The sequence below is a fragment of the Rana temporaria genome, chromosome 2 (genome assembly GCF_905171775.1).
Source record: "Rana temporaria chromosome 2, aRanTem1.1, whole genome shotgun sequence".
NCBI classification, from domain to species: Eukaryota; Metazoa; Chordata; class Amphibia; order Anura; family Ranidae; genus Rana; species Rana temporaria.
The window spans coordinates 312,673,759-312,699,880 of record NC_053490.1 but is presented as its reverse complement, the minus strand read 5'-3'; the positions used below and the strand labels follow the sequence as shown (position 1 = coordinate 312,699,880).

At 41.7% G+C, this 26,122-nt stretch overlaps 1 protein-coding gene across 1 annotated transcript in view; it reads left to right on the top strand.

Moving 5' to 3' along the window:
- Positions 1 to 25,788, top strand: part of LOC120927009 (potassium voltage-gated channel subfamily A member 10-like) — a 202,264-nt gene extending 176,476 nt beyond the window's left edge. The window contains exons 2-5 of the mRNA XM_040337398.1: positions 381 to 439; positions 7,591 to 7,639; positions 14,100 to 14,171; positions 23,704 to 25,788. Of these exons, the coding sequence (XP_040193332.1) occupies positions 23,770 to 25,278 (1,509 nt within the window). The 5' untranslated portion in view covers positions 381 to 439; positions 7,591 to 7,639; positions 14,100 to 14,171; positions 23,704 to 23,769 and the 3' untranslated portion in view covers positions 25,279 to 25,788. The remainder of the gene's footprint in view (positions 1 to 380; positions 440 to 7,590; positions 7,640 to 14,099; positions 14,172 to 23,703) is intronic.
- Positions 25,789 to 26,122: the final 334 nt, after the last annotated feature.

The window sequence follows — 26,122 nt, the reverse complement described above, 5'->3', positions numbered from 1 at the left end:
TGCGACATAATTTAGCGCAATGCACGTCGGGGCATGCGCAGTACGTTCGGCGCGGGAACACGCCTAATTTAAATGGTGCCCGCCCCATTTGAATGGGGCGGGCTTACGCCGAGCGCATTTACGTTACACCGCCGCAAGTTTACAGGTAAGTGTTTTGAGAATCAGGCACTTACGCTGTAAACCTGCGGCAGTGTAAAGTGAATGGGATAGGTTACGCTGCCGTGGAGCAAAGTAAATGTATCAGAATCTGGCCCTATATATATATATATATTAAACTTTACATTTTAATGAAATTGTGTTTTAAGTGATATATTTTTACAGTTTAAACTCCTGTGTATATTTTTTGTTTGTCTTCCTACTGTCCTTTTTCTTTCTTTTAGACAATAAAGAACATGGCACCATATAACAATTGCTGAGGTTTCAAAACAGGATACATGAGGTATAGTATACAGTGGAATAATAATGAAAAGTGAATGTGATTAATACATGTTGGTTGCTCTATAATTTAAACCACTGCAGTTTCTGACAATGCTATTAATGACATTTACCAAAGAAAGCTATTACAGTGCAATTCTTATAGCAGATGTTACATTCATAGAACACAAATTCAGGTAATTTCTTTAGTAATCACTTTTTTTCTTGCTGGCAATAACTATAAGAAGAAATGTTGAGACTTTTTGATACGTGCAAACATTAACCACTTCAATACAGAGCTCTTTCACCCCCTTCCTGCCCAGGCCAATTTTCAGCTTTCAGCGCTGTAACACTTTGAATGACAATTGTGTAGTCATGCAATGCTGTACCAAAATGACATTTTTATCATTTTTTTGAGACAGATAGAGCTTTCTTTTGGTGATATTTATTCATCACTGGGTTTTTAAATTTTTGGTTAAAAAAAACGAAAAATGGCTGATAAGTTTGAAAAAATAAATAAAGTTTTTCTTAGTTTCTGTTATAAAATTTTGTAAATAAGTAATTTTTCTCCTTCACTGATATGTGCTGATAAGGCTGCACTGATGGGCACTGATGAGACAGCACGAAGGGCACTGATGAGGAGGCACTAATATGCAGCACTTATGGGCACTGATAGGCAGCACTGATATGCAGCACTGATGAACACTGATAGGCAGCACTGTTGGACACTGATAGGTGGCACTGATGGGCACTGAGCACTGATAGGTGACAGGGATAGACGGCACTGATGGGCACTGATTGATGGCACTGATGAGCAGGCACTAAGGGGCACTGAAAGGCAGCACTGACTGGCATTGATGGTGAGCATTGATTGGCATTGCTAATGGGCACTGATTGGTACCACTGCTGAGCACTGACTGGCATCACTGATGGACACTGACTGCCATCGCTGCTGGACACTGTTGGGTCTGCACTGATAATAAGGGCCACTGATCGACTCTTCCCTCCTTACACGCTGTGTGGAGAGGAAATTCGATAACTGTAATTTCCTTGTTTGCAAGTGATCATATGGGTAAAGAGCCAGATCATCATTACAAGATTGGGAATGGGCCATGTCCTAGAGACACAGCATGCCACCGTTCGCCACTCTGTGTGCCCCCACAGGCTCGCAAGCGTGGCGAGCATGAGACAACGTCATATGACGTCCTCCCAGAACAAGTGAGCCTCTGCCACCACAGTAAAAATTTGTAAAAAGAAAATGCAATAACATCACTATGAATTCCCTACATTGAAGTTTCTAATGAAAAGGGGGCCTTGAATTTGCAATATTGTGATTCACTAAGATTTACACTATTTGGAAAAAAAAAATAGGCCCAGATTCACAAAAGAGATACGACGGCGCATCTCTGCCTAGCGCCGTCGTATCTATGCGACTGATTCATAGAATCAGTTACGCATAGATATTCAGTAGATCCGACAGGCGTAAGTCTCTTACGCTGTCTGATCTTAACTGCAATTTTTTTTGGCCCGCTAGGTGGCGCTTTCGTCGATTTCCCAGTCGAGTATGCACATTAGCTAGATACGCGAATTCCCGAACGTACGCGCGGCCGACGCAGTAAAGTTACGACGTTTACGTTAGGCTTTTCCCGGGTCTATGAGGCGCAGTCAATGTTAAGTATGGCCGTCGTTCCCGCATCAAAAATGTATAAAATTACATTGTTTGCGTAATTTGTCCGTGAATGGTGCTGGACGTAATTTACGTCCACGTCAAAACCAATGACGTCCTTGCGACGTCATTTAGAGCAATGCACGCTGGGATATTTTAGGGACGGCGCATGCGCAGTTCGTTCGGCGCGGGAACGCGCATCATTTAAATGATACACGCCCCCTACCCGCCGAATTTGAATTCCACCGGGTGATTTACGTTACCCCGCCGCAACTTTACACGCAAGTGCTTTGTGAATAAAGCACTTGCCTGAAAAACTTGCGGCGGCGTAACGTAAATTAGATATGTTACGCCCGCACAGAGATACGCCGATCTCTGTGAATCTGGGCCATAGTTTCTCGCATTTTTCACTCAAAAGACATGACTCGGAAAAAAAAAAAAAATGTTCTTTATCATAAACAGTTTTTATCTTTCTGAAACTGTATAATTTAACCCTTGTTCATTCAAAACCTATTTAAAAGCTGTTAAGAGCACTGTGGCTGTTATTCCTTTGCAATTAACAGCCACTCTCCTCCTCCTGCCTGACAGCCCTCCTGCTCTGATTGACCGGCAGCTATGAGCCTCTCCGGGAAAGTGATTGGGTTGCTAGGCATCAGCCAGCTCAGGCTTTGTTTGCCCATATAAGTTACGCAGCTGTGGTGCTCTATTTGAACATCACAAGCGCAGAGCTGTTTGCTTTTGATAGTGTTTGCTTCCCAGCTCACTACAAGACATGCCTTGTTTGTCCCTGCCTGTTAACCTATCTTGGTTTCCCTTGTAGCTGACCTCTGCCTTGTACTTGTATTCTTCCAGATTGGTGCCAGCGTTGAATTTGGATTGTACACAGGATTTTGTCTGCCCATTCCCTTTCCTGACTTTGGACTGTTTACTGATTACGCTTGCCAGCTGCCTGCCCTGCCTTCTCTCTCCTAACTTCTCCCTAATCTCTCCCACAAGTGTGTGTTTTGTTTTAGGCCTCTCTTCCATAGGCTTGTCTGGAGTGGTACTGATTGGTGGGCATATGAATTTCCTAATTCAAATCTGACTTATCCTTTTCATGATTGGATATTTAAAATACCCTTTTGATAACATGACTCAACCCCTTAGAAAGAGCATTCTGTATGCACAGGTACGCAACCTTTTTGTAAAGACAATTATGTATGCAAATGTTAAACAGGGTCTCCATAGGTTAAGTTTTGCATTTGTGAAAGGATGGTCACCCTCATTGCATATCTAAATGAAGTTATTAATTCCTGGAAGGATGGACACCCACATGGTATATCTAAACAAAGAGATTCTTTAAATGTGGATATATGGAGTTGGCTCCATAATAAACTAACCTGGCCCAGAATTGTCTGAAAAAAAACGATCAGCCTATTGTCAAGCCTTTTAGCATACTATAGTAATTCATTGAATATTTCTCTTGGCAGCTTCAGTTCAGATCAAACAATTCCAATTTATCTTCAGAAAATGGGCATATTACACACCCACACTGATCAAACTCTAACTTAAATATATTCATAATTACAATATTATTTACATCTGTTAATGGAGATTTCACATAAACTCATACAGTATGTAACAATGTTTAGTACTTGGTGATGCCATTTGGTCTACATAATGTTCCAGCCATCTGCCAAGAGTTTTTCAATTACATTTTCTGTGAGTTTCTTGGTTGGTTTATCCTGGTCTATCTGGGCAACATTTTGATCTGTTTCTCCTCTCTTGATGAACACCGCAATCATGTCTGTGCTGTTCTAACCAAGCTCTCTGAGTAGGGATGAGCTTCGTGTTCGAGTCGAACGTAAGTTCGCACCAAATTCGAGTGAAGCGACACGGCCCATAATTCACTGCGGCATTGCGTGCTGGTTAGAGATCAGTCAGAGAGAGAGAGTGTCATTTTTTCTAGGTAGATAGAGCAGGCAGGCAGGTCAGTCAGTTAATGTTACAGTGTGTAGAGGATATATATACTTCCCAGGTGTTGTACATATATTTATACACTGTACTTAACTAGATCAGTTCTTCCTAATTTACTGGCAGGTAGTTGATTGTGCTAGCTGCAGTATTCTGACGTGGTGTGTGTCCTCTGCAGTGTGCACCATAAAGCTACACAGGCATACTATAGACACCCAGCAGGTACAAATGAAAAATTCCTTTAAATATTGTACCTGCTGGGTGCATATATTATGCCTGTAAAAACGTCTTTGAGAACCCGGGTCTTGCCCCAGGGAACATGTATCAAAGGAATTTTTTTTTAAAAATTGTTGTTTTTTCTGGAGCAGTGTTTTTTTTGTTTTCACAAATTTTTTTCTTGAAATTTTTATAGATTGTATACATAGCACTATAGAACATACAGCAAAAGGTATGAGTACATATCAGCATAAGGGAAAGCATAAGATTCAATATTCAGGAACGAACAAGCCCTAAGATACTGCCCCCAGGTCACGCCAGTAAAATCAAAATAAAAATAAAAAGCAAAAAAGGGGGGGTCACATAAAGAACCCAGAAATGGCAGGGAATCATCACTCTAGAAGGACATAGTGCAGTATACTACAGGCCTGTTGAACCTATGCAAGGGTAAGAAAATGCCAGTCAAGGTACTCAATACGGCTTTTGTAAGTGCTAAGGTACATGGAACAAGCAAAAGTAGTGCCCGACAACTATGTCGGGGATCGACCACCCATATTTTGCAACATAAGACCAAACAAAAACAAAAAAAAAAAGAAAAAGAAATAAAAAAAAAAGGGAAAGGGGGGACAGGAGAGAGGGGTAGAGCAAAGAGAAGAGCAAAGTGAGGGAGAGGGGAGAGTAGAAGATGAGGGAGGCAGAACAGGGGAGACATGTGAGAAGGGGGTGGAATCGCTACCAACTGCCTTCCCAGTAGACCCCCAGTGACCTGAGAGGTTTGGTGACCTCTAGTGCGCCTTTCAAGGGTTGCTTCCAACAAGGTCTTGAAACTGTTGTGAGAGGAGCAGTGTTTTTAATGATGCTGCATCATTAAAATCACTGCTTCAGAAAAAACGACTGTTTTAAAAACTTTTTTCCATTGATACATGTTCCCTGGGGCAAGACCCGGGTTCTCAAAGACGTTTTCCGACAATAACTTGCATATGGGGCTTTAAAATTAGCACTTTTGAATTCGAACGTTCGAGTCCTATTGACGTCGATGGGGTTCTAAATGTTCGCGCGAACGTTTGGTCCAATCGAAGGTTCTGGTGCGAACTGAACGCTGGGGTGTTCGGCTCATCCCTATCTCTGAGCATTCATTGTATGCCAAACTTTCCAAGTGTACGTTTCATGTTTGAGAAGCTCCCCTTTAGGATATATAATGTATGATTCAAGTTTCACAGTTGACGTTGCTGAGGTACAGGCTATCACCCACCTTACTTCCTGGCAAGCTTTGTGGTCCCTCTTTTTTACATGCTTTAACTTTACTATCACCTACTGCCCGGGATCATAGAACTCGAAAGCAGATGGCACTGATGGACATTGATCAGGAGGCACTGATGGGCACTGATTAGCATCACTGATGGGCACTGGTAGGCACTGATTAGCAGTACTGATGGGCACTGATAGATGACACTGGTGGGCACAGATTTGCTGCACTGGAGGGCACTGATTAGCATAACTGGTTAGCACTTAGGCCTCGTACACACGACCGAACATGTCTGCTGAAACTGGTCCGCCGACCGTACAATTTTCCGGCGGATCGGACAGGTTTCCAGCGGACAAATGTTTCTTAGCATGCTAAGAAACATGTCCGCTGGAAGCCTGTCCGTCGGACATGTTCGGACGTCTGTACGACTCACCGGACATGTCCGCTCGGCCGAAAGCCCTCGCATGCGTCGAAGTGATTCGACGCATGCGTGGAAGCATTGACCTTCCAGGGTCAAGCACCTCGCTGCGTCATCGTCGCGGCGACGGCGCGGCCACGTCACCGCGTTCGCTGTCCACGGGAAATTTGGTCTGATGGTGTGTACAGCCATCAGACCAAAATCCGCCAGCGGACATGTCCGATGAAAACAGTCCGCGGACCGTTTTCTTCGGACATGTCCCATCGTGTGTACGAGGCCTTAGGGGACCGATGTCCCTCTAACAGAAGTCGATAAGTGGCTTCTGTTTACTTCCGTGATCAGCTATTATTGTCTGAAAGCTGATCACGTGCTAAAGGGCCCTCTGTGATTGGCCCTTTACCCTGCTCTGTGATCAGCCGAAGAACTGAGCGATCATAGAGCAAGCCGCGCCCGCACCCCCTGCACGATAACGGGAGGATGTACATAGCTGTCTTTCGGCTATAGCGTGTACGTCAAGTGGTTAAAATAATAAAAATATGTTTTACTTACCTGTTCTGTGCAAAGGTGTTGCACATAGCGGTCCCCACTGCTCTTTCTACCTACAAGTGCCTTCTTAGGAAGCTGTTTGCTATAGAGGCACCCATGCGTGCGTGCTCCAGATATGGACAGTGTGTGTTTATATACACACATTGCATGTAAGCCCTGCCCCTGATACCTAATCACAGAAGTTTCACTGACAGCAGCAGTAGCCAATGGCTTCCGCTGGTTTACATAGTTAGTCAGGTTGAAAAAAGACACAAGTCCATCCAGTTCCACCACAAAAAACAAAAAAACAAAATAAAAAACACAGTAAAATCCTATACACCCAACTCCATACCCACAGTTGATCCAGAGGAAGGCAAAAAACCCCAGCGGAGCATGGGTTGCCTGGGTCTCTTGTGAGATCAAGAAGTAAAGGAAAAGTTCTTTGGCCTGAACATCACTTGAGCAATGAAAGGAGACAGGTAAGTCTCAGTCATAACATTTACAGATAGATAGATAGATAGATAGATAGATAGATAGATAGATAGATAGATAGATAGATAGATAGATAGATAGATAGATAGATTTTCTGGATTCACTTTTGTTTTTTGATGAGTTTACAGTATTGGCCATTCAGTTTCAGATTATCTTTGAAAACAAACAAATAAATAAATAAATAATGAACTTGATCATGAATATACAATAATTTTGATTTACAATGGTTCTAAAGACTCAATGTTTTTTACCTTCATGTATTTTATGCATGATGGTAAAAAACCTTCTCTGTGCAGAGGCCCCCATACTACTTACCTGAGCTCCATCTCAATACAGCGATGTGCACGCAAGCCTTGGCTCTCCAGGGACTCTGGCTGAGGCAGCAGCAGGAGTTGATGGGGGACCCAAGAAGAGGAGGATTGCTCTGTGGAAAACCACTGCACAGAGCATGTGAGTATGACATGTTTGTTATTTATTTTTATTTTTTAAAACAAACTTTTAATATCACTTTAAAGTGGTGTGGCAGTTTTTGCGCTGTAATACATGCTATTTGAGGAAGGCAATCCAATCAATAAAGTACAAGCCTAAATGTCCTATATAGTTTTAAAACAATATATTTTGTATCTTCAGGCATATTTAATATTATTTATGTATCTGCAGGAAGTATACCTCCATTTTAGAAGAATCTTGTGTGACATAGTACAATAAGGTATGGTATGAATTGACAATACCATATTGAGTGTCATCTCGTCTTTACACAAAGTTTATCTAGCTTTCTTTAATAGATGTTATTTCACTTCACTTACCACTTTATTATAACGTTATTATAATGATGTCCCAATTGAAGATGGTGCATATCACATCAACTAACTGTGGGATGATAGAAATGAATTTTAAATGTACAGTATATCACGATGGTATATCACCTCGGATATTGCACATCGATTCCAAGGGGAGACTTCCAGGCTCTGTTGGAGGTGATGTACGGAACCCAGAACCATGTCACACCTTTGGTGGACGTGCCCCAAAATCAGTAGATATTGGCATAAAGTTGTATCAGTAATCAAGGAAATTACTGGAATTAAAATAGCAGTCGACCCGTGGGTGTGTTTGTTCCACGGGACAAACATGACTAGTAAACAATATATGAGAACTTTGCTCCCCCATATCCTGAATGCAGCAAAGAGCCTGATCCCTAAACAGTGGAAAGAACCGGAGAGTCTAACAATGAGGAATTGCCTTGAAAAAATAAACGACATTTATTATATTGAACAGCTTAAGTTTATGGGTGAGGAAGGAGAAGGGTGATTTAAAGTGAAATGGCAGAACTGGGTGGATTATAAGTCATCACAGAGTTATCTAGTTCAGATGGTATAGGTTAGGAAGCGCATTTTAGTAAAGGTTGATAAGTTACGAGACTGAGGTCCAGAGAGAAAGGGGAGGGTTTGGGTAGGGGGGGGGGTGAGGGGGGGGGTTGGGGTTAGTGGACTTGGGTAGGGGCACTTGTGGTTTTATTACTATGTACATTTTTGCACTTATTGTACTTTGCCATTCTGTGGCCATATCGGCTTAATATGTCTATAAACATATTATGACATAACAAACAAAGCTAAAAAAGTAATTTCCTACCATGATGCAAACCAGGATGGAGACAGCATATGAACGCAAAATTGATTATGTCTCCGGTTAGTGTTCTCTGAGTCAGAAAAAAAATAATAATGATGTCCCAAAGTGTTGTTGGTTTTTCATTTTTTTTTACATCATGAGAAATTCACCAGGAGTAGAAACATCTCTCCACTGGAATGAAAGAAATGAAAAGAGGATGCAGAGCCAGACACCCATGTCTATTAAAGGAAATGTATAGTGGTTTTTCTTGTACAAATATTTTATTGGCACAGAAAATAACAAAAAGTAACATCTGAACATAGTAACTTTTACAGAATAACCCCAAAGGGGAGAGGTGAAATACCATGTGCACAAATGCACACCAACTTTGTAGGGACACAGCCCACAATCAGAGGTGTATTTAGGTTTTGTGCTGCCCTAGGCCTGACTAAGCTTGTGCAATGCCTAATTTAAATATGACCCACCCCTTCCTGTCAAGGTCACACCCCTTCCTGTTTAAGACCTGCCCTGAAATCCCTTAATCTACAGAGATTTCTTCTCACTTCCAGTTTGGCTATGGGGCAGGAAATGTTAAAAAAAATAATAAAAGGGGCTATAACCACCCCTTACTCAATCCAAAATGAAAACAAAAAGTGTTGCCTATAGCTCTACTTTAAGCACAAATTTCTGCAAAATTTATGGAGGACTAAGAGAATATAACCATGCCAGTGGTACAGCAGAAAGAATGTAGCACACTAATGAAGGTATGTGGTCCAGGCAGTGAGGAAAGGAAGGATTGGGGGCAGGAACAAATAAAGCTGTTTATTTTTCTCATCAGCAATCAACAGAAATAAAATTAAGATTCCTTAATATGTAAAACTGACACAAGCAAAGGATTGCAGGAAAGTCCTACTACCTACCTGCCAGGTATAGGTGACCATGTCAGTGTCCCTTGTGTCTGCAGCATCCCTATCATACCGGTAGCAGTGCGGCTGCTTTTCTGGGAGTGCCAGACGGATTTGTCTTGTGGTCCAGTTCACTTCCTAAGACTGGCGCTACACTAAAAGTGGAATGCAAGCCTGCGGGAACTCTTTTCATGCTGCCCCCTGCAAAGTGCTGCCCTAGGCCTTGTTGGCCTAGGCCAAGATACAGCATTGCCCACAACAATATAGTAAGAAACGCAGTGAAAGCAAAGGTAATAAACATGTGGAGATTGTAATTTAACACTGTAAAGGGAGTTATAGTTAACTCTGTCATGCATGGAAGGGGTAGAGGGGGAGGAACCAACTCTCATGACAGCTAAACACAAGGGTAACATAGGGGGAGTGCAAGTAGGGGTATTGGACTTGACTGTTTGGGGGGAACCTGATAGGCTAATCTAGACCTGGTAAGTAATGTAGTTTGGGAGTGCAGTTGGGCGCATCTGTCGTCCTGTTCATACTATCGTAAGGACAGGCTGCCCCCTTATAGGGTAGTCTGTAAGTAACGGGGGCTAAGCGAGCAGAGAAATAAGAGAAAGGGGAAATAAGGGGGAAGAAGAAGCAAGAGGAGTGGAATGAAAAGCACGGGGTATGAGGAGAATTAAGTAACAGAGCGATTAAGAGGGAGATGAAGGAAGAAAGGATAGATCCTGGGGGTTGAAGAAGGAGTGAAGATTATGGATTTTATCTAAGGGTCTCTAGCAGCAAAAATATTGGAGGTTCAGGGGGACAGCAATGTTTCATCAAAGGTATAGTAGTTTTATACCAGCAGGTTGAGTTTTAAACTTTATTTTACATTTTCCAGATTTCTCATCTCCTACAAAAAAGAGCTATGATAATTTTAATTATAGAAGAGCTTAAATACAGATCCTTCAAAATGAATCACAGGGGGCCAGATATGACAAAATATGTTAAGGGTTATGTATATTAATGATACAATTATTTTATTTGACACACTTGTTTATCCATTGTTTAACCATATGTACAGTAGTTTGTGACGCTTGTTATGCTAAGATAGAGAGGCATTCTTAAAAGGTTAAAAAAAAAACAAGAGAAAAATAATGAAAGAACAACACACCCACAAAATTTAAAGGGGTTGTAAAGGTACATTTTTTTCCCCTAAATAGCTTCCTTTACCTTAGTGCAGTCCTCCTTCACTTACCTCATCCTTCGATTTTGCTTTTAAATGTCCTTATTTCTTCTGAGAAATCCTCACTTCCTGTTGTTCTGTCTGTAACTCCACACAGTAATGTGAGGTTTTCTCCCTGGTGTGGAGTGTCATGCTCGCCCCCTCCCTTGGACTACAGGAGAGTCAGGATGCCCACTAACACACTCCTTTCTCCATCTGCAATGTTGAGAGCATCCTGACTCTCCTGTAGTCCAAGGGAGGGGGCTAGCATGACACTCTATTAAATATGCCTACGAAGAGTCCTGACCCCCCCCCCTTTTTACACAGTGGGTTGAGGAAAGATTCTGTCTTCAACCCAAAAAAGGGGGTGAACCACCATATAGAAGTCTTTAGGAACATGGTACAAGATGAGGTGTGTGATATGGAAATTTCACAACATACCTCAAACCAACGTATATGGCAAGGAATACAATTAATAGAAGAAAACAAACAAATTGTTGTCAGACCAGCTGACAAGGGGAGGGCTAGTGATATTGACCAGAGAATATTACTATAAAGAAATGCAAAGTTTACTCAAAGATAAAGCCACTTATCAACAAATAAATGGAGATCCAACAGCATGATTGAAAGTAGACACGTGCACAGCAAAAAAGATTTTTTTTTGTTTCGTTTTGTCTCGTTTCGTAGATTCGTCAAGATTTGTAATTTCGTAAGACGCAAGTTTTCCTATTCGGACCCGTTTTTTTCTTATTCCGACCCTGTGTATGCTCCATCGGACACCTTTTTCAGTTTTCATCGGACAAATGTTCGCTCTGCAAACGGACAAACTTTTCGGCAACAAAAGTACGGCCAATTCCCTTCTGACAAAAATCCACGGAAAAGTTTGTTTGAAGTCTGATCGTGTGTATGAGGCTTTACACTGTCCAATGTGACTCAGCACAAAAAAGATAAGCTGATCGGCTAAGATATTAAGTAAGATACATCACTCACTATCTACACTACCCATTGCCCATTCGAAAGGACGATTCGAGTACACAAATTTACGAACAGACAAAGAAACGGATTTACAAAACACACAAATGAAAATACGAACATACGAATGAAAATATGAATATACAAAATTACTAACAGACAAATGATTTAAAATACGGAATGCAAATCGTTCGTTATAGAGGTCATTTTTGCTCTTTTGCTGTTTCGGTGTTTCATATTTTAGTAAGTTTGTCCAATCATACGTTCGTATTTTCCCTTGTTCGTTATTTTGCTTATTTGTAATTCTGTAATTTTCATAGTTTAGTACTTTCAGCTATTCGGATGTTCGAATTGATCCGAATGTACGAATACTAAAAAATTTGTACGAAAATCCATTCGTTATGAATAATCGCACATGTCTAATTGAAAGTACAATTTAAAAATTGGATAGATGAGGGGTTAGACAATCAAATTCTAAATCAGAAAGAAGCTGAATATCTGACCATCCATGCCCCTAAAGTTCCAGTCCTATACATAGTGCCAAAAATACACAAAAACAAAGAACTGCCCCCAGGCCGACCCATTATTAGTGGGATTGAATCCCTCTTTTCTAGATGGGCGAAAATTTGGATGGTTTATTTAAACCACTAGTCTCCCAAAGTCCCTCCTACCTGAAAGACAGTAGGGATCTAATAGTAGCACTCCAGCAGACCGTTGCCACTGAGACCACACTCATGGTAACGATAGACATAGAGTCTTTATACACCAACATTCACCACAAAGATGCCCTTGAGGCACTTAGGTGGGCTCTAGTGAAAGAATCTAAAATAAAAAAATTCCAGATAAAATATCTGATCCTGGGCCTGCAATTGGCCATAGGAAACAATTTTTCTGGGCCAATACCCAGTATTATAATCAAACTGGAGGTGTGGCCATGGGGGCTCGTTATGCCCCAAGTTTGGCTAATGTTGTATTGAACAAATGGAAACCATCTTTAAAAACAGGAACCAGTCACTCTCATTTTATAGGAGGTATATAGATGATGTGATCCTTTTTTGAGAGGGCACATAAGCAAGTTTAGAAACATTTCTGGCACAAATGAATGCCAATAAGTATGGCCTCAAGTTTACAGAGGAGTCTAGCTACACTGCTGTCAACTATTTGGACCTTACTGTTGGCAAAAAAGGAAATATCTTTGAGACCAAAACATATTCCAAAGCCACTGACAGGAATGGTTTTGTGCCCACACACAGTTGCCATCACCCTCAGTGGATAGGGGCTGTCTCCAATGGACAATTTATGTGGCTCAGGTGCAAATGAGCAAACAATGATGATTTTATGCACCATGCCAAAATTTTGACTGGAAAATTCATAGAAAAGGGGTATCTTTTGAAAACACTGAACCAGGTGTTGTCCCAAGTGTCTGCAATGGATAGACAAACTTTGTTGATTGCCAAACCTAAGAAGGAATTTGGAGGTGAAGTCGCCTTTGTATCAGGGTTTCACAGACAATATAGACAAGTGGAAGCCATTTTTGGCCCATATTGTTGAAAGACAAAGATCTACAATCCACCATTTCTTCTAAACCTAGGTTTATTTATAGGAGGGCGCCGGGATTGAAAAATAGAATAGCCCGCAATGTACCAGACCCTCCTAAGAAACCTCTCACGTTTTTGGATGGATCTGGGTTTTATCATTGCACAAGTTGTAAAGCCTGCAAAACTACAAGAAAATCTGGAGGCCCTAAAAAGACTACGCATTTTCAGTCCACTGTAACCAAGGAACAGTTTAAGATTAAACCTCTGATCACTTGAGGTGACTTAAAATAAGAATTAATGAACATTATGCCACTATTAAAAAAGGGTTCCCTAAACCATAGTGTGTCCAGACATTTCAAAAGCCATCATGACAGTGACCCAAGTCTGTGCACTTTCTATGGAATAGACAAGGTCTTAAGACATCCCATATGAAGCGAGCTATCTCGCAGAATGAGACCAAATGATTGTACAAATTGCGAAAGTACACAGCCGTATGGAATGAACATAGAATTAGACTTAAATTTAAAACATGTTCTAAATTTTTAATGGCCATTTTTCACGTTGAGAAAAATGCTCTGGAGCCTACACACGGTCGTTTTTAATGACCATTTTAAAAAATGTGTACGCAGCATCAGATATTAAGTACACGAGGGGCTTCTCCAAAGCACGTACCACCATTTAATAGGTATTTTTTTTAGGAGGGTGTTTTTAGCAATCCTAGTATCAAAACATACACTACTTGAGCAAGGACATGTGTGTATGAGATTTTACACTTATTCAAACACACATGCACTTGCATTTGTGTAAACACAGATGTGCAAGCAGGAGATTATGATTTTGTTGGTAAAAATATTTTCTTGCAGGCAATGTGAAAAAGTCTAAACGTCCTCATATAATTTTTTATCTTATTTATATGCTGTAATTTTCTTTTCTTTTTTTTTTCAGAATGGATGATGATGATAAAGATGGAGTATTTTTTTCTGTTCTTCAGAAATCTCCAAGCTGACATGCAAATAGGTAATTAAAATTAGAAAGTTAGAATAACCCATTTGTAAGATCATCTAATTTCTTAGGTCTTCATCCAAATATAGAGTACTGATATACAGTATATTTAAGCCACACAGTGCAATTTGCACTGCCAATTTATTGCGGTGTGCAACTTAATTTAACAGAAGTCTATACAAATCACAATGAAATAGGTAAAAAGTAGTGCGGGACCCATTTTCATAATCGCTGAAACATGAGTCAGGTGTGAATGAGGGCTTAAAACGCTTAGGAGGCACTTTATATACAAAAGATGTATTTGTTTATTTATGTATTCCCCATTGGTTAACTTGATCAATCACTGTGCTGGTAGAAATTAATTATAAAATATGTAATCTTTTCTTGTTTTCTAACTGTAATCAGTGGAAAAATATGTATCCTTTTCTCGCTTTATAATTTTTTTTTAAGTTGGAGTCTAAAATACAGAAAAAAGGAGGGGTGTGATAAACACAACAGTAATATTAATAACATTATATTAAATTCACCCTTGTGACTGACAGAGACCTATGTGAATAAATCACCAGAACCAGATAGCTTACATCCGGGAGTCCTTAAATAACTTAGTTATGTCATAGCCAGATTCATAATTTTTAATATAGCTTACTGATTGGATTGGTACCAGCTGATTGGCGAATATTACCAATATTTAGAAAAGGGCTGAAATAAATGGCTGGTAACTACTGTACATACCAGCTAGCCTAACAGCAATAGTATCATTACTAGTAAACAGCGTAGGTTTATGAAGAATCGTTCTTGCCTTTTAACCACTTGCCAACCCGCCACAGTACATATACTGTGACATGGCGGAACGTGCAGGCAGGATGATGTAATTGTGCATAATGTGTCTTCTCCGGGTTTAGGATCACAATGTTAACAAAGCTTTTATGAATTAATACATTTTTAACAGCTGTGTTGGGATAGGCCCACATATAGCACATGGTACCTGGGCTAAACACAGCACCTTGTACCATGTGATTAGTTGTAGCCAATCACAGATCACTAGTGATCACAGCTGTCATGATTGGTTAACCCATTTTTTAAAGTGTAAAAAAAAAAAAAACTATTCCAATGAAAGTACCGTATTTATCGGCGTATAACGCACACTTTTTCCCCTTAAAATCAGGGGGAAATCGAGGGGGGGCGCTCGCTCGTCCCCACTCCCTTCCTGGCCGGCCGGGTAGCGTGCTTTGGATACGGGTCTGGTATAGATTGTAGGGGGACCCCCTACATGATTTTTTTTGGCGTAGGGGGGTCTCCTTACAACCCATACCAGACCTAAGGGCCTGGTATGCTCCGGGGGGGGAACCCATGTCGGTTTTTTATTTAAAAATTGGCGTGGAGTTTTTGCTCTCAGGAATGCATACCAAATGCCGCACCTAGAATTGGCGGGAATCCAAGTCGGATCTCCCGTCACTTCTATGACGGCTTTGTCTCCATCGCGGCAAGCCAGCTCGGCACTGGCTCCCGCGATGGGGCTCGTAGGTGGTCAATCTTGCCGAGAAAGGGAGCGAGATTGACACAATATCGCAGTCACCCACTGTATTTAATTACCAGTGGGTTTTTTGTTTTTTTTTGTGCTATAAATAAAAAAGACCCCAAATGTTGTGAAAAAATCTTTTTTCTTTGTTTCTGTCATAAAATGTTGCACATTTTATGACATATCTTTGGTAAAAAAATAACCCAAATCAGTGTATATTATTTATTTTTTGTGAAAGTTATAGAGTCTACAAGCTATGGTGCTAATCATTGAAAATTGATCACACCTGATCACACCTGATGTACTCTCATTTCTTGAGACAACGCCTGGTACATACAATCAGAAAGATTTCATAGCGATACTATAATATGATCCTTAATACAGAGCTTTCGAGAGTCGATCAGGACAGTTCATCCGATATCATTCGATCAGACATGAACGAAAAAAGTTTTTGTACAATGCCAGATCGTACGATTTTAGTTTAATGAGTACAGCTGTGATTCAAAAATACAATACAAATGCATTACAACACATGACATCACTTCCGAATTTTTATTCTGTCGTAAGCAAATTTTTGTGACTTTAGTAAACTCACCAGATTCGATCTGAGATTAGCATGAAAAATCCGATAATATCATTGTGTGTGTCCCGGGAATTACAAGTCAGGAAAGAACTAATATCCCCCCTTTTTGGAAAGTAGACATTCCAAGGTATTTAGTAAGTAGCATGGTGAGTTTTGTTTTAAAGTTTTTTTTCCCCAATTCTTTGCAAAATTAAGATTTATTTTTTTCTTTTTTTATAAAATTGTCATATTAACAGGTTATTTCTCTCACAAAGCATATGCATACAACAAATTACAACCCAAAATACATTCTGCTACTCTTCCTGAGTATGGCAAAACCACATGTGTGAGACTTTTACACAGCCTGGCCACATACAGAGGCCCAACATCCAAGTAGCACCATCCAGCATTCTAGGAGAATAAATTACATATATCATTTCCTGACAACATATCATTTTTGAAGGACCTTCATATTTCTAACACATAGCATGTACATACCAAGAATTACACCCCAAATTAAATTCTATTGAGGAAAAGGGTAAAAAAATGTATTACCTGTGGTTTTAGTAGTGTCCACAGAGGAGAAAATTGGTCAAGGCAGCAGGCAGGGATGTGATTAGCGACAACAACAGTAATTATCCAGGCAGCAGGCAGGAATATTGTTTATAGTCAGCACAAGGATATTGTCAGCACAGACAAAGCATTTGTCCTTAGGAATTGTCCAGGCAGAGACAGCCAGCACAGCCACAATATTGGTCCTGGTACACTGTTACCTGCAGACACTCATTATTTTACTGCTCTCCAGCCCTTCATAAACATACTGGGGTAGATTCAGAGAGTTTTTACGCCTGCGTATCCATAGATACGCCGCGTAAATTCAAATCTGCGCTGGCGTATCTACTTTCTGTATTCAGAAAGCTAGATACGCCGACATTAGCCTAAGATACGACTGACATAAGTCTCTTACGCCGTCGTATCTTAGGGTGCATTCTCACGCTGGCCGCTAGGTGGTGCTCCCGTAGTTTTCAGCGTAGAGTTTGCAAATTACCTACCTACCGTTGGTATTTCTTTACATCGTTTGCGTAAGTCGTTTTCGTCGTAACGTTGCTCCTGCTATTAGGAGGCGCAGCCAATGTTAAGTATGGATGTCGTTCCCGCGCCGAGTTTTGAATTTTTACGTTGTTTGGGTAAGTCGGTCGCGAATACACGTAATTTACGTTGACGCCAAAACCAATGCCGTCCTAGCGACGTCATTTGGAGCAATGCACGCTGGGAAATTTAGCCGGCAGCGCATGCGCATTTAAATCAGCGCAGGGACGCGCCTGATTTAAATACTACACTCCCCCTAGCCGCGGAATTTGAATTCCGCCGGGGGATTTCCGATCCGCCTGCGCAAGTTTCGAGGTAAGTGCTTTCTGAATACTGCACTAGCCTCTCAAATTTGCGCCGGCGGATCGTAAATCAGATAGATTGCGCGGATCTAAAGATCCGCTAATCTATCTGAATCTACCCCACTGCCTCTTGCTATAGCTAATTATTTCCATAGTCCAGGTATCAGGCAGAGGTGTGATCATATCATGCTGCAGGCAGAAGCATAATGGCAGTAAGTCAGGAGCAGGCTGAGGACCTCAATCAGGTAGACCTGTGCACAGGGAGGTTTTTCCCACCCAAATCTCTATGAATCCTCCAGACTCCAGACCCTAATGCGGAAATTACAAAACCTGGAGAAAACAAAAAATGTTTTCTCCATCTGGAAAAACAATTCTGGAGCCCCTCACATATGTGAGACCCATGTGTACTACAGTAGAAGGGCAACAGATCAGTCTAAACGGTAGGCAAAAGCATAGTTGATAAAACAGGCCAGGGTCAGTTCACGTGTAAGCAGTCCTAGCGGTAGGTAGAGGCATAGTCAAAAAACAGGCCAGGGTCAGTTCACGTGGAAGGCAGTGGCATGGTTATTTGAGGAAGCATGGAAAATGCTGGTCAGAAGAGATGATGAAAATGAGGAAATGGTTAAAAATATGGGCTAAAATTTTAGGGAAGTGTGATAAAGTCGGAAGCATTCACCAATGCAAAGGTTGGGGTGGGAGGGACACTGGGGGCAATGGTAGCTGGTATCTCTTTGAAATCCTCTTCCATTGCATACACAACATATTTTTTGGCATCTTCGGCCTGCTTCAGATGGTGGAATGTTATTCGGGAAATGGCGCTCATGAAGTTGGCTAACAGCCTCAGAGCGAAGGTCTTCTGGAGGGGGTTCTTTATTGGTAGATGATGGACGTGACAACTTCTTCAATACATTTTAGGAAGGGGTGGGGCTTTCCATGGATTTGGTGTAGATTATGTATGCGTTATAAATGGCCAAATGGATGAGATAAATTGCTACTTTCTTGTACCAGAAACAGGATCTCCTTATTGACAAATATGGCTGAATCATGTGGTTGTTGAAATCCACGTCCCCATGTAGAAATCGTAATCTTGGATACATGTTGGCTTTTCAATGGGACCTCATCTTCTTTGAACCTCAACTGCAGTGTCATCATAGATAGTGGACATCATGTGCACATTTCTGTTATCCTTTCACCTCAATGCCAGCATTTTGTTGCATCTTAAAGTTGCTCTCCCTCCCCCATTGCAGTTTTGTTGACTAGAGGTTGTGGGAAATCCTTCCTGTTTTTCTGGAGGTTCCGCATGGGCTGTGCAATGGGTGGCAGGTGACATTCACTGATGGACTGTGCGATAGGTGGTGCAGACACTGACAGTGCATAGTTCAGTAACTCACTGATCCTGGCTCTTCTCTCCTCACACTGGAAACTGTGTGTGAGGAGGGAAGAGCCGGTAAAAGCTAGTTACAAGTCTTTGTTAACATTTTTGATTGGCTGTGAATCAATCACAGCCGATCACGTGGAAAAAGTCACCGTTCTATGGTTGTTTACCAGTGTCAGTAATGAGCAGTGTTTCCGGGAAACGCCACCAACATGCATGCGCAGCACTCGCGATCACATGCATGCACCATGTGCAATGGGGCAGTACCATCTGTGATCGGCCATGACTTGATCACATCCGATCATGTGCTAAACAGCCATGCCCATTGGCTGTTCACCCCTGTCGGTGGCAAGCTGTGTATCGGGGACATGCCGCCACCAACAGTGCAGGGATGCGCACACCTGATCGCGTGCATGTCCTGTTTGAATGGGACGATGTCATATGACGTCATCCTAGAACAAGAGCCGCACCGCCCCTCCGTCATTTGACGGTGGGTGGGCGGCAATCGGTTAAGGATAAGAAATGTTGGGTAACATATTCTTTAATAAAATATATAAACATAAAGCTTGATGACTACAGTGTCCGTGCTTTATAAAAATATATATATATATATATATATATATATATATATATATATATATATATATATATATATATATATATATATATTGTTCACAATAGTGATGTCGCAAACCTAAAATTTTCGGTTTGCGAACGCAAACTTCCGCAAATGTTCGCGAACAGGCGAACCGGGCGAACCGCCATAGACTTCAATGGGCAGGCGAATTTTAAAACCCAAAGGGACTCTTTCTGGCCACAATAGTGATGGAAAAGTTGTTTCAAGGGGACTAACACCTGGACTGTGTTACGTAGTTGTCGCAGAGTCCGTTTTTAATCCATAAAGGGCATAAATCACGTAACATTCATAAATTGTTTGGAATGACGTGCTTTAAAACATCAGGTATGATGTTGTATCGATCAGGTAGTGTAAGGGTTAGGGTTAGGGTTACAGACAGGATTAGGGTTAGGGTTACAGATAGGGTTAGGGTTAGGGTTACAGACAGGGTTAGGGTTAGGGTAACAGATAGGGTTAGGGTTACAGATAGGGTTAGGGTTACAGACAGGGTTAGGGTTACAGACATGGTTAGGGTTACAGATAGGGTTAGGGTTTCAGTCTGTAACCCTAACCCTAACTCCAACCCTGTCTGTAACCCTAACCCTATCTGTAACCCTAACCCTGTCTGTAACCCTAACCCTATCTGTAACCCTAACCCTATCTGTAACCCTAACCCTGTCTGTAATAGGGTTAGGGTTCACAGTGAAAGACCAAACTCTGACTATGTCCTCAGAACTTTTCAGGGTACGTGGCCTCTGAACACTGGGCATTATTCTAGGGCCAAAGTGAATCACAGAACCATGACCACGACGGCCCCTGCGGGGTGGCCTGCCTCTGCATGTCATTTTTTTTAGATTAGTTTAGTTGTACTATGCGTGCAAGCTACTGTGCCACCAGATATGAGATGTGGCACTGGACAGGTGGGCACAGTTTACCCTGTGAGGCAAAGACACCCTGGCAGACAAATGACTACTATTATGTATTGCAGAGAATTTTGTTTTTATATCTTATCAACTGTGCCAACACAATATAGATGAGATGTGGCACTGGACAGGTGGGCACAGTTTACCCTGTGAGGCAAAGACACCCTGGCAGACAAATGACTACTATTATGTATTGCAGTGAATTTTGCTTTTATATCTTATCAACTGTGCCAACACAATATAGATGAGATGTGGCACTGAACAGGTGGGCACAGTTTACGCTGTGAGCCTGGGCCCCTTACATTACACAGCACCCCATAGCTCTGGACCCCTTTACATAGCACCCTGCACCACTGGACCCCTTTATATTAGACAGCAGCTTGCACCACTGGGCCCCTTTCATTACACAGCACCCCATAGCTCTGGACCCCTTTACATAGCACCCTGCACCACTGGACCCCTGTATATTAGACAGCAGCTTGCACCACTGGGCCCCTTACATTACACAGCACCCCACAGCTCTGGACCCCTTTGCATAGCACCCTGCACCACTGGACCCCTTTATATTAGACAGCAGCTTGAACCACTGGGCCCCTTACATTACACAGCACCCCACAGCTCTGGGCCCCTCTACATAGCACCCAGCACCACTGGACCCCTTTATATTACACAGCAGCTTGCACCACTGGGCCCCTTACATTACACAGCACCCCACAGCTCTGGACCCCTTTACATAGCACCCTGCACCACTGGACCCCTTTATATTACACATCAGCTTGCACCACTGGGCCCCTTACATTACACAGCACCCCACAGCTCTGGGCCCCTGTACATAGCACCCAGCACCACTGGACCCCTTTATATTACAGAGCAGCTTGCACCACTAGGCCCCTTTATATTACACAGCAGCTTGCACCACTGGGCCCCTTACATTACACAGCACTCCACAGCTCTGGACCCCTTTATATAGCACCCTGCACCACTGGACCCCTTTATATTACACAGCAGCTTGCACCACTGGACCCCTTACATTACACAGCACCCCACAGCTCTGGGCTCCTCTACATAGCACCCAGCACCACTGGACCCCTTTATATTACACAGCAGCTTGCACCACTGGGCCCCTTACATTACACAGCACCCCACAGATCTGGGCCCATCTACATAGCACCCTGCACCACTGGACCACTTTATATTACAGAGCAGCTTGCACCACTGGGCCCCTTACATTACACAGCACCCCACAGCTCTGGGCCCCTCTACATAGCACCCAGCACCACTGGACCCCTTTATATTACACAGCAGCTTGCACCACTGGGCCCCTTTATATTACACAGCAGCTTGCACCACTGGGTCCCTTACATTACACAGCACCCCACAACTCTGGACCCCTTTACATAGCACCCTGCACCCCTGGACCCCTTTATATTACACAGCAGCTTGCACCACTGGGCCCCTAACATTACACAGCACCCCACAGCTCTGGGCCCCTCTACATAGCACCTAGCACCACTGGACCCCTTTATATTACACAGCAGCTTGCACCACTGGGCCCCTTTATATTACACAGCAGCTTGCACCACTGGGCCCCTTACATTACACAGCACCCCACAGCTCTGGGCCCCTCTACATAGCACCCTGCACCACTGGACCCCTTTATATTACACAGCAGCTTGCACCACTGGGCCCCTTACATTACACAGCACCCCACAGCTCTGGGCCCCTCTACATAGCACCCAGCACCACTGGACCCCTTTATATTACACAGCAGCTTGCACCACTGGGCCCCTTTATATTACACAGCAGCTTGCACCACTGGGCCCCTTACATTACACAGCACCCCACAGCTCTGGACCCCTTTACATAGCACCCTGCACCACTGGACCCCTTTATATTACACAGCAGCTTGAACCACTGGGCCCCTTACATTACACAGCACCCCACAGCTCTGGACCCCTTTACATAGCACCCTGCACCACTGGACCCCTTTATATTACACAGCAGCTTGCACCACTGGGCCCCTTAAATTACACAGCACCCCACAGCTCTGGGCCCCTTTAAATAGCACCCTGCACCACTGGACCCCTTTATATTACACAGCATCCTGCACCTCTAATCGAACTAAACTATACAGTGTATAAATATATGTACAACTCCGGGGATGTATATATATCCTCTACACACTGTAACATTACCTGACTAGCCTGCCTAACTCCAAAAAAAAACCACTCTCTCTCTCTCTCTCTCTCTCTCTCTCTCTCTCTCTCTCTCTCTGTCTCTCTCTGTAAACCATGCAGCACAGATTACAGAGAAATAAAAGCAGACTGATTGATTAGCCCTAACAAGGTCTGTTTGGGGTGCTGTTCTAACAGCAGAGATCTTTCAGGACTGGAGTACACTGGCCTAGCTATCGCTTTCCCTATAAAATCAGCAGCAGCAACACTGTCCCTCCTCTCACTAAGAATACAGGTTCAGAATTAATCTAAAATGGATGCTGCCCTAGAGGTGGGAGGGTCAGGGAGGGAGGGTATGCTGCTGATTGGCTGGAATGTGTCTGCTGACTGTGAGGTAGAGGGTCAAAGTTTGCTCAATGTTAATTAATAGGAGGCGGGTCGAACATCGCATATGTTCGCCGACAATGGCGAACGCAAACAAGCGGAAATTGCCGCAAACTATTCGCCGGCGAACCGTTCTGTACATCTCTAGTTCACAATAGCTTTTGACTAAATACACTGAACATGCCACCAATTTGCACATGAACAGTTCATGTGAGTACTGTATGTGTGTGCATAATATTTGGATGCATCAGCTATGTGTAATATTAGATCATATGCTCATTCTGTTTTCCATGTACTCACTTCCCCCACTGTCAAAAGCTAAATTTATCTTTGCCAAATATGATAAGACGCCTGCTTCATAATAGGCAGAGAAAGGAACGCTGTTATAGGAAACGGACAACTGGTATGTGTTGTGTTTAGTACTAACAGTATGGAAGCTGAACATTAATCAAAGCTTCCTTCATAATTGCATTGCTTAGATTCCACTTTAAAAATATATATGAAATGTGTGTTTAAGATGTATTTTCAAATGTAACGCTAAAGTCAAGTTATTTTATATTTCACTGTAGATTATAAATTGCTAAATCTGATTTTCTTTTGCAGAAAGTTGAAATTGTCTAGCTTGTTGAAGGATGGCACTTTTTTGAAATTTGGTTTCAAGATAACAAGATGGAATCCCTTCACAAGGCCTCAATAAGTTGTGAAGAGTCTCGCACTGATGGTCACACAGACTCATGTAAAAAAACTGCAGAGGAAGAAAAATTGGGTTTGCCCAACCAAAACTCCAACTGGAAGCAGCTTATCAATGAGTGTTTAAATGAGGGAGATGTTTCCAGATATTCTAAGGAATGTCATGATAATCTGATGTCTGAACAAATGAGAATTGAAGAAGGAAACCAACGTGTTTTCATTAATATAGCTGGATTAAGATATGAGACACAGCTGAAGACACTTAATGAGTTCCCAGAGACACTCCTTGGGGATCCTCGAAAAAGAATTCATTATTTTGATTCTATGAGGAATGAATATTTTTTTGACAGAAATCGCCCAAGCTTTGATGGAATACTGTACTATTACCAGTCTGGTGGAAAAGTAAGACGTCCAGCAAATGTCCCAATAGATGTGTTTGCAGATGAAATTGTGTTCTATGAGCTTGGAAATGAAGCCTTAGATCAATTTCGAGATGATGAAGGTTTTCTAAAGGATCCAGAAATACCTTTACCAAATAATGATTATCACAGACAGTTCTGGTTGCTCTTTGAATACCCTGAAAGTTCTAGTGCTGCAAGAGGAATGGCACTGGTTTCAGTTTTGGTAATCGTTATCTCCATACTTATCTTTTGTTTAGAAACTTTGCCAGAATTCAGAGAAGAAAAAGATTTTAACATTTTCAAGAATTCAGGGAATTATTCAGAAAGTGCAACATACTTGAACACCTTCACAGATCCATTTTTTTTAATAGAGTCGACTTGCATAATATGGTTTTCATTTGAACTTGTGGTTAGGTTTGCTGTCTGTCCAAGTTCCTCAGAGTTCTTCCAGAACATAATGAACATAATTGACATTGTGTCTATCATTCCCTATTTTGTAACACTTATCACTGAACTAGTGAAGCAGACAGAGCCCAGTGCACAACAAAACATGTCATTAGCAATTTTGAGAATTGTACGGCTTGTTAGGGTATTTCGGATTTTTAAGTTGTCAAGGCATTCAAAGGGACTTCAGATTTTAGGACAAACCTTGAAGGCAAGCATGAGAGAGCTTGGCTTGTTAATATTCTTTCTCTTCATTGGCGTCATTTTGTTTTCTAGTGCTGTATATTTTGCAGAAGTTGATGAGCCTAACTCTCAGTTTGTCAGCATCCCAGATGGTTTCTGGTGGGCTGTAGTGACTATGACAACTGTTGGTTATGGAGATATGTGCCCTATTACGTTGGGAGGTAAAATGGTAGGAACACTTTGTGCTATCGCTGGAGTCTTGACTATTGCTCTCCCAGTTCCAGTCATCGTATCAAACTTTAATTATTTCTATCACAGGGAAACAGAGAATGAAGAACGGCAATCTTTACCTATGGAGATGGACAAAATTAGCTTAAATAATTTAACAAGATCTGGAAGCACAACTTCTTTAAAGAAAAATAATGGGTCATGTATCCCTGATAAAAATGGAAAAACGTAAACTGTCTATAACTACAAATTAAACCACATAAGGTGACTGAACCATTCAGAAAGTCTTGCCTAAAATTTACACAAACCGTTTACTTCTTTGTTCATAATTTCATGTCTTTTTTTGTAATGGAACTCAATAATGGAAATTTTCAAAAGTGAAGGAGAATTAAGTAACTTATTTTACAATAAAATGTAATTATGATTTTTCTATAGCAGATTATGTTTTCTGTGATATTGGAATTGTATTACTGCATTTATAACAAATGCTGTGGTATTAACTTTTCTCACTAATATTTTCTGTAGGCATGGGGAAATGTTGTTATTATTTTTTGGTTAAGAATTAGATTGAATAGAAGCTTATTTACATCCACACTCGAAAGCTTAAAATGTAATTGCATTTTTAGTGTAGTCATATTAACTTTCATAATTCCTGCTAATCCTAATTTGCATGAGTAGTTGCACTTTGCAAGGGATTTTTTCCCAGAGCTTAGTTAATGAGGCAAAGCTCTGCTGACTTCTATCAGCCAATCAGGTGCAGGCAAAAAGGCTATTTTTTATTTTTGCTTGCATGCCATTGGGTATTCTTTGTAAAGTGAAATAACTCCACATTCACTAAGCTCTGTGGAGATTTTCATTTTGCAAAGCACAAATTCCCATGCAAAGTGAACAGCCTATTTGCTTTTCATAAATCAACCCCATTGTGGAGGGAAGAGTCCTCAACCCAGTGTAAACTTTGACTGGAACAACTCAGAAAAAAGGAAGTTGTATTTAAGATTTGAGTCACTCAGACCTTACGCAGGGTTTTCTTTTTCTGACTCATGAGGCTAAACAAAGGGGTGGAAAAGGATAATATG